Consider the following 10,063-nt stretch of genomic DNA (forward strand, 5'->3'; position numbering starts at 1 on the left):
CAAGAATTGGAAGAGATGTTAGAGGTCATCTAAACTTAAATCTGCCACCCCACTTAAGAATCCCATCTATCTAACTCAACAAACTTTTAAGAAGCATCTACTAGGTGCAAAGTATTTTGCTACAGCACTGACATGTGACTATCTGGCCTCTGTGTAACACTTCTAGGAATGAAGAATTGCCACTTCAAGAGATTACACATTTCATGACCAACCTTGAGCTGAATCTCTCCTGTAATTTCTACCCATTGATCCTACCTCCACTCTCTGGAATTACACAAAAGAAATTTAATCCATCTTTTTCAGATGACAGCTCTTCAACTATTTAAAGACAGCTATCATGTTCTTCCAAGTTCAACTATTCCTCATGACAAATTAAATTACTCCCTTTACCATCCTGACTACTGCTCCTCTAGACATGCTCCATTATTCACTGTCTTTAAATGCAGCACCCAGAATAAAGCACAATATTCAAGATATAATCTTAAATATATTCAAGATGTAATCTGATCAGTATACAACAGCGTAGAACTACCATTTTCTGCTGCAGCCATTATAATTCTACTATGTGCATTATACTGGCAAGTACAAGATAACCCCTATCAGTATGATTTCACCAGTGTGGGGAACTCTCTTCTCCACCTGGATGTTATTCAGCAGATTCTAAATCACAGTTTCAGAGCAGGAAGAGATAGAAAATCCCATCCAACCTCATTCATCTTACAGAAGAGAACAAGAAGGCTAAGAGAGAGGTTAAATGATTTACCCAAGATCACACAGGTAGTAAAATGCAAGTCCTAGGAACCTGCCTGAGGGAAAAAAAGGTAAATGACTTGCTCACGGTCACACATTTAGGGAGTGATATATGGATTTTAACTGGGGTCTTACAGACTCCAAGCCCAACATTTTATGTTCTACACCATACAACCACTATGACAGCATGTAGTAGATAATTAACAAATGAATTAATGAGACCCAAGTTTACATTAGTTATTTTTTAAGTAATCACACTGTTGACATATTGAGCTTGCATTCGACAGATACGCCAAGCTTTTTTTTTTCACTTTTAATATATTTAGTCAATATTTAAAGTTTCATTGAATCTCTTCCTCTTCAACTAGATTCTGCATCTAAACTGAGTATAGGCATAAAGTATAGTAGTTAGGAGCTTTGGCTAACTGACTTTGAGCTATTTAACTTTTACTGCTTCAACTGTTCTATCTGTAAGATGGAATAAGAGTACTATGCTATAAGAACCTCAGAGAAAAGAGGATTTAAAATATAAAAATTGGTGAAATTAACCTTCACTTAATTAATATTTACTGACTGACCACAAGAAATGTATTTACACTTGGGCTGTTAAGACAAAATAAAATTTCTCTACTTTTAGGAAAAAACTCATCTTTTTCCTTTGGCTTTCTTAATTTTTTTATCTTCTTCAAAAAATAAATTAGGTCTTATTATTTAAGTTGTATTATTAGGATGAAAAACAAAAACCAACATATATTTCTGATACTTACTGAAGAAGTTCATTTGCCTTTAATATGAAAGAACCCACAGAAGTAATAGCATCTATGAAAAAAAGATAGGATTTTACTTATAAGCAAAAACAGCTTTAATGTAATCTACTGAGAAATAAACTGACTGCTACCTTCAATTCCAGTGGCATCTAGTCCAAGAGGTTCATATTTTTGTTTCCAAGAAGCCATTCCTTTCAATTCACTCAAATGGTACAATAGGGCCTCAGAGCCACTACCAAAGTAAAAGAAAACATGATTTTTCAGTTATGCCCATCACTACCTACCACCATCATGGGTACTAAATACACAGCCTAAACATCACAATTTTCCAGACTAGAAGCTTAGAATATGTTTAATTTGTGTTTTATTTTCTAAGATATCCCTAAGAACCTGAATGTATCATTCTGTCCTCATGCCTCCTGAAAGATGAATTAAAATGCAATTCAAATTACATTACAATAGTTCATCCTGATATTATAAAACAATCTTCTTATATTTAAGTCTCAAATTAAAAGGCTAAAAACCATTAAGAGCACATGTAGGTTTTTACCATAGTTCAAATCGTAAATTCATCATTACTTCCTGATTTGTTTCACTTCCTCAAGGCAGAATAACAAGCTTCTTTCCAAATCTACGAAAAATAGGTGGGGGGAAGAAAAGAGCCAATCTATATGTGGCGGAGAAAACAATCTGGAGGTGATACATGGACTCAGCCACTGGCTCTTTAAATTCTAGTCCTATACACAATTCAACAATTGATTAACTAAGATGATCACCTCAAACATGTAAAAAGTTTGGAGCCATGAGTAAGGGATAGTAGTCACTAGGTGATAAACCACTACAAGATTCTAGTTACGTCAATTTCAACAGGAACAATGATAAAGTGTTCCAAATAATCATACCTCTGGAGGTGACTTATGACCAATTTTTGTATACTGGAGTATGAAGACTCTATAGACTGGCCAAGCTTTTTTAAGCCCTAATTAAGAAAAAAGAAATAATTCAGCATGCACCTAGGAAACGATGTGCCTCTTTAAAGGAAACAATAAAATAAAATGTGTGCTTTACATTCTCAAGAGGCAGTATGGTATAATGCATAAAGTGTTAGGCTTAACAGCCAGAAGACCTGAGTTCAAGTCTCACCCTTGACATATAAAAAGCCTCTCTGACCTCTGGCAAAACAAACCACAAAACCTCTCAGGGTTCCAGACAACACTGAGACTATGCTTGCTGACTGAGTGGTAGAAGGGCACCTCCTCATCTGGAAGTTCCCTATACCAATGAAAGCACAGATACAATCCCTATTCTTTGACATTCATAGCCATTTTAAAACACAAATGCACATACTGTATTATTAACTATACCTTTACTGTTAACTGGTTCATTAAGAGGGATTGAAGTTCAAGGCTAAAATTAAAAACAAAAAACAAAATTTTAGTAATTTTTCTATATTTAAAACCTCTTTTTCTTTTATATTTTTGAAACTCTTTTTCCTTTATATTTCTGAAACTCAAGGTACACCAACTCCGCAAAAGAATAGTATACATTTAATGTACAAATTAAAAATTACCCAATTACCTTGCTTTCCCCCATAGTAGCAGCTGCATGAATTCATCTTGCACTGAAGTCGTCGTGTTCTTTTCCTAGTGGTCAAATATTACTGTGATAATTATTTTTATTTTACCAAGAAGTTTAATATTTAGAATCGTAAACATGTTTATTCAGAAGAACACAATTCCTACACCATCACTATGCTTTCCCTAAAAATTCATATTTAAATTGGTCGCTACAATATCAGTGACTAAGAGAGAACTAATTAGTCATTATAACATTTACTCCTCCAAGTTGTTTTCTTATTTTATATGACTACCTGGTCTATCATCCTAATCCCTATACAATAATCCTCTCTGCTAACTTTCCTCAGATGACCACATCATCCTCACCATAAATAAGTCAATCATTTTATATAATTAAGTCAAAATGGAAAGCATGAATGAAATTTTATAGGATAAACTATTCTCTTATTTTTAAAGTTACTTGAGAAGTTAGATCAAACTGAAAAATTACTACTCTTAAGGTAATACTGCTTCAATTATGGGTTTTCTTAAACACCTAAGACATGAGTTAAAAATAAGTAAGGAATTTAATTCATCCTTAAACTTTTCAATTGGGGGCTTCAGTAATAATACCTGTACAAATTTGGTAAGACGAGAATCCATCTGCATCAGTATTTCTTCCCAGGCCTCACACATGCATGTCAATGATAACCTTATATACTAATAATGAAAAAGGCAAAAAAAAAATTAAAGCAATGAAAAATATTTTAACCTAAGACACTAATTACAAATTTGTATTTTTTTTTGTTATTCAACTCGTAGTAATATGAAATTTATCTTCTAGTGAATTTAGCTTTGAGTCTCATAGGAAAAAGATAAAAACATATATAAGAGTAGCTGGCCAGTGTCAAAATATATTTCAAAGACTGTTCTATTGAAGATAAGGACAAATCTTCTACTGAAATAGCATTATTTAAAATTTTTTTACAAGCATGTTTCAGATTATACTGATAGCCAAAATGAATGTTTGGTCAAATCATGTAAGTTGATATGAATCAAGTTTTAAAATAGAACTCGAGATAGACACTGGCCTCTAAAAGTGCACTGTCATTTAGAAGTAGGTGAATGAGATGTTGTATAGTCTATAACACCCTAAAATTAAATTTTAAAAATTATCAAAGTAGTATTTGAACTGTCATCAAAAATGTTCAATTTTTTTTAGAAAGCATCAATAAATTTTCCATTCTTTAGACTGATACAAAGTGATCCTAACATAAATTATCATAGAGTTGAGGAATCTTAAGAAGTGAAAATTTATGCATTTGGTACATAAGGAACTGAAGAAATCAACAACTTAAGAGTTGCATAAAACAAGCTTTAAATAAATACCTGCAAAAGAGTTGAAATATGAGTAAACTTTCGGGCCATCCGAGTAACTTCAGGTAAGTAAGTAGACAACAGGCTAGTATCAAGCTGTAAAGTTCAACAGAAGAAATTGCAGTGAAACCAGATGCTTCCTTTTAAACTTAGTTTAAAGCTAAATCACTATCAAAAAATATGTCCAGGGAGACACAGAACTACAAGAAACACAGACCATTTAATATACAAGTTAGTGGCCAGAATCCCCGACTTCAAATCTCACAGCATTTTCAGAAGTATCAACAGGTGACCGGTTTTCGCTAACTTTAAGGAATACACACTCATGCACACATCATATGAAATCCCTTTCCAATTGTAAAATACAATGATTTTGTCACAATCTACAAAAGAATGTTTTAGAAATATTCCAAACAGTAAGTTGGTTTTAAAAACACACTACTTCAGTGCTGAGCAAAGGAATGCAAATCTTAGGGTTTTCTAATCTTATCTTCTGGGCAAGTAGGCAACCCCTCTGGATCACAATTCTTATTCATAAAATTAAAATAATTGCAACAACTTATTTCAGAAGATTACTGGGAATAGTTATATAAAACGGATTACAAATTCACACAGATGATTCATTAAAAAAATACACAGAGCAGTCATCAAAATACTCATCTCTGTCCAGGCACAGCACTATGTACCTCTCTAATGCACTCTCTATTTTTTTAATAGTAATACCTTTCTAATTGTAAACTGCGTGAAAACAAAGAGTGTGCTTCATCTAGTGTTTCTATATTATCCAGTTAAAAGCACACTGTTCTACAAACTAGCTATTTATTATGTCTGCTGAACTGAAGTAGTGAAGGAAGGTATTAGGCAGATGTGCCACTCACTGGATCTTTTTAAGTGTTTTCTCTTTGTGGGTAGTTTGGGAATTTATGTGGGCATTGATTAGGTGGGTCCATATTTGAGGCAGGAAAATTTCTAGCTAATGGTAGGATTACTGAAATATAAACAACTCAGCTTTGTCATAGCTCAGTTCTCCTATCCTATCAAATGAGATATTTGTAAAGCACTTAGCTCAGTGCCAGGCAAATACTAGACATTTAACTAATCTTGCTGCCTGCCTTTCCCTTTAACCATACCTACAAAGCAAATAAACAATAATGTTTTTTTTGTTTTGTGTTTCTCTCAGTTTTAAAATTACTGAGTATTTCTATTACACAGTCACCACAGTAAAGATTCAAAATATAAGAGTATTTGGTATATGTAGAATTCATCATAATCAGACCAACAATGCTACTGTTTCTATGGGGCATACTCTAGGACACAGAACCAATTCTAATATATGGTTTCTCTGTTGAAATGACAATTTCTACAATGGTATTTTACCTACAAAAGATGTGGAAATTCAAAAAGAGTGCTAATTTTTCTTTAAAGAAAGAAAATAGAAGTATGGAATAGTAGATATGTGCCAGTTTTATCATCAGGGAAGAAGGTTTGGATTCAGATTCTGTCTCATGCAGACTGTGTGCAGACAAATTGTTTTCACTGTGACTATGGATATCATTTTTCTATGAGCCTCAAGTTCCTCATCTGTAAAATGGAGATGATAATACCACCTTTGGTGCCTATCTCAGAGTCATGTAAAATTCAAATATGATAATATATGCAAAGTCCTTTGCAAGTCTTAAAGAGCTCTATAATTTTCAGCTATTAATATTATTGTGCTGTAGATCATCAAAATGGTCCTCAGTCATTGGAATCAACAGGTATGAATAGCATGTCTAAAAGAAAAAGACTGCATTTCATATTGCTCTGAAATTCAGTTTTACTCACCTGAAAATATGAAATTTCTGATATAATACTGGTAGAATCTGCTGTCTCTGTAATAACTGATAATGATTTCAAGTCACTAGATAAGCATAAGCCGAGACATGAACCAGAAACCTGAAAAAGTAAGATTCCAGTCATAAATTTTATTTGTTCATTTTACTCAAATAACATTTTTAATATTAATGCATTATTTTATCTTTGTGTATAATGTATGAGGCAAAAACCTATCTATGTAAAACCTAGAAAATGGAACAACTCAGGCAACCTAAATCTCCACTGTTCAGGTTCTTGCCTTCTCTTTGTTGTGTATCTGGGGGGTGTCAAACCTACCTGCATATTTATGCTCAATTCAGGGAAATGATCTGTATTTCTCTGTATCTTCTCTCTATTTCTCCCCTCCCCTTTGGTTACCCAAATTAAAGTCAGTTTCCACAACTGAAATCAGCAGAAAATCAGTACCTCTACCTTCACCAATTCTTCCCTCTCTCCTCAGGAGGTACAAGAGGAGACCTGAACTTAGGGAGGCAAGTTCAGCAATTAACTCTGGCGGTAGGGAGCAAAAGAAAACTAGTTTTGATTAATTTAGCTTAGATGTATTTTAACCACAAATTCTATCTTTATTCTCCATAGACAGGCCCAAAAAAAAGCTGAGTTCGTAAAGGATAAAGCAACTTGGAGCACATCAATCTTTTTTTAAAAAGATTCCCTTTAATTCCATTAGCAACTAATGATGCTCCTGCTCTTTATGGGTACCATATCTCTTACTTTTATACTTTGTATGAATTATAAGTGAAATCCCTAACTTCCAAATTTAATTCATAAGATTATAAGAAAATATCATTCCTTTCAGGAAAAAAAACCCCACACAATTAGTATCTAAGGAATAGTCATTTCAATCACTGGAAATGAGAAAAGTTCGTGTTTGAATCTCCTCTCATAAACCAATTAGCTGCTACATTAAAAAAGAAATCGTAGGGAAAATATACAAGGAAAACTTACCCCTGTAACAGTAGCAATTTTGTACATTCCATAAGCATAGATCTCAATGAACCCAGAGTTTCCTCCAAGGACAAGAGCATTAAGCCTAATTAAAGGAAAGGCAACAAGCTGAGGACCAATCAACAATAGAAATAATCAAGCTCTAAAACTCAGCTCTGAATGACTACTCCTATATAATCTACATATTAAGGCTCTCCTGCAGCAGAAATTGATAAACCAAAACAAGTCTACTTATTTGTTGGTCAAATTCAGCTAAACATTCCTAGTCCTTTCAAAAGTAGTACAAAAATTCAACTGTGCAAATTAGCAAGGCCTGCTGCCTGGAAGAGATCAGGCTGTAGAAAATTATAATTAAAACCCCAACACCATGCTTTTTCCTATTTGTGGCTAGTGTCACAGTTCTACTACAATGATACTGACATTTAGATTTTAAGATTTACAAAGCACTTTGCATACAGCCCCTTGGATTCTCACAACGAGCCTGCAAGGTAGTTACCACAACTATTATTATCTCCGCTTTTTACTAATAAGTAAATAGAGGTTTAGAAAGGCTAACTGATTTGTCCATACCATGTACCTAGCTCTTTCCTCCAGGTACCATATGCTGCCTCCACCTCAACAGTAAGTATATTTGATGGGGCCTGAAGATTTTAAAAATGCAGTGCAAATGACAGTTCTAAAATTCAAAAATTCAAATTAAAATTCTTTACTCCATTAAAATTTTTTTCTCTTGAAGAAAATAAGAAAAGGGATGTTACAAACTTTTAAAACTATTTTTAAAATTGACAAAATGAAAGGACATAGAATAAAATCAAGTTAAATGATAGATATTAAAAGAATGCTTAATGTGAGTAAATCAACTGTACAAACACATAAGATCTGTCCATTTAAAACTTCCTTCTCAAGGGGCAGAGTCAAGATGGCGGAGTAGAAGCAGGACCTCCCACTGCTCCAGCTTCCACCTTCCCTAATACATGTAAAAGGGGGACTCTGAACAAACTTTGGAGCTGCAGAACCCACAAAATGACACAGAGAAGCTAATCTCCCCCTGAGAACAGCCCAGCAGGCCAGCAGGAATCAGCCAGCACAGTGCTCTGGGAGCCAAGCCCAGCCACACAGCAAGGCTTTAGGCCCAGGGCGGGCTTGACCAGCCGCCAGCAGGAAGGACTCCAGATCAGCAGCAGCTGTGGCCATTTCCAGATTTATCAACACATAGATGCAAAGAACAAAGTGAGAGGTCAGTGCAGTCTGGACTTTGGGACCCAGTAAGTAGGAGTGTGTGGCTTTGGTCCCCGGGGCTGAGACACTGGCACAGCCAGCCAGTGCCACATGGCAGCTTCAGCTCCTGGCCTGCAGAGTGTAGGGGGACCAAGCACCAGTCTGAGAGGTAATCGCTCTTGCTTTAACCTGCTTGGATCTGGACTGCAGTCAAGGGTGGAGGTCCTGGGGTGTGTGTCCAGCTTGCCAGAGCATGTGGAGACCTCAGAGAGGGCACCCATCTAATACCTCTGGCAGCTGAGAAAACCCCAGCATTTCGGACGAAAGCTCCCCTGTCTGGTGGCAGAGTCCTACTGTGGCAAAAAGTCCAGGGGTCAAGTGACTGAGGGGTGACATGACCAGGAAAAGGAAACAAAGCAGACAGAAAATTCCAACATTAGAATCCTATTTTGGGGACAAAAAGGAACAAAGCATGGACCAGGAGGAAGTCAGAACTCCTGCACCAAAGACTTCAAAGGAAAATACGAGCTGGTTACAGGCCACAGAGGACCTTAAGAAACAGATAAGAGAAGTGGAAGAAAAATTGGGAAGAGAAATGAGAATAATGCAAGAAAATTACAAAATGAGAGTCAATAGCCTGACTGAGGAAAATAATAGCTTAAAAAATAGACTAACTCAAATGGCAAAAGAGGCTCAAAAAGGCAATGAGGAGAAGAATGCCTTTAAAAGCTGAATTTACCAGATGGAAAAAGAATCTCAAAAGCTCAATGAGGAGAATCATTGCTTCAGAATTAGATTGGAGAAAATGGAAACTAATGACTTTATGAGAAATCAAGATGCTGTTAAACAGATCCAAACAAATGAAAGAATAGGAGGCAATGTGAAATATCTCATGGGAAAAACCACTGACCTGGAAAATAGATCCAGGAGAGATCATTGAAAAATTTTTGGACTACATGAAAGCCATGATCAAAGTAAGAACCTAGAAATCATCCTCCAGGAAGTTCTCAAAGAAAACTGCCCTGATGTTTTAGAACCAGAGGGCAAAACAGAGGTTGAAAGAATCCACCGATCACCTCCTGAAAAAGATCCCAAAAAGAAAACTCCTAGGAATATTATAGCCAGGTTCCGGAATTCCCAGATTAAGGAGAGATTACAAGCAGCCAGGAAGAAACAATTTGAACATTGTGGAAACACAATCAGGATAACCCAGGATCTGGCAGCTTCTACACTGAGGGATCAAAGGGCTTGGAATATGATATTCCGGAGGTCAAAGGAGCTGGGATTAAAACCAAGAGTCACCTACCCAGCAAAAGTGAGTATCATGTTTCAGGGGAAAATATGGTCATTCAGTGGAATAGAGGACTTTCAAGCATTCTTGCTGAAAAAACCAGAGTCGAATAGAAAATTTGACACTCAGATACAAGAAGCAAGAGAAGCATGAGAAGGTAAACAGGGAAAAGAAATCATAAGGAACTTATCAAAGTTGAACTATTAACATTCCTACATAGAAAAACAATAATTGTAACTTATGAAACTTTTCTCAGTAGTTGAAGGGAATAGAAATATATATAT

At 35.4% G+C, this 10,063-nt stretch overlaps 1 protein-coding gene across 2 annotated transcripts in view; it reads right to left on the minus strand.

Moving 5' to 3' along the window:
- The window catches only part of ANAPC4 (anaphase promoting complex subunit 4), a 42,282-nt gene that overhangs the window by 19,891 nt on the left and 12,328 nt on the right, over positions 1-10,063 (minus strand). For both annotated transcript variants that reach the window (XM_069068960.1, XM_069068967.1), the window contains 9 exons: positions 7,271-7,355; positions 6,275-6,385; positions 4,463-4,546; positions 3,707-3,793; positions 3,096-3,160; positions 2,882-2,924; positions 2,420-2,496; positions 1,649-1,749; positions 1,518-1,569 (listed from right to left, as the gene is read on the minus strand). In XM_069068960.1, coding sequence (XP_068925061.1) covers positions 1,518-1,569; positions 1,649-1,749; positions 2,420-2,496; positions 2,882-2,924; positions 3,096-3,160; positions 3,707-3,793; positions 4,463-4,546; positions 6,275-6,385; positions 7,271-7,355 — 705 coding nt within the window. The remainder of the gene's footprint in view (positions 1-1,517; positions 1,570-1,648; positions 1,750-2,419; positions 2,497-2,881; positions 2,925-3,095; positions 3,161-3,706; positions 3,794-4,462; positions 4,547-6,274; positions 6,386-7,270; positions 7,356-10,063) is intronic.

This window comes from Petaurus breviceps, unplaced genomic scaffold, assembly GCF_028583685.1.
Source record: "Petaurus breviceps papuanus isolate PSGF00001 unplaced genomic scaffold, PetGlider_PUasm1.0 140, whole genome shotgun sequence".
Lineage (NCBI taxonomy): Eukaryota > Metazoa > Chordata > Mammalia > Diprotodontia > Petauridae > Petaurus > Petaurus breviceps.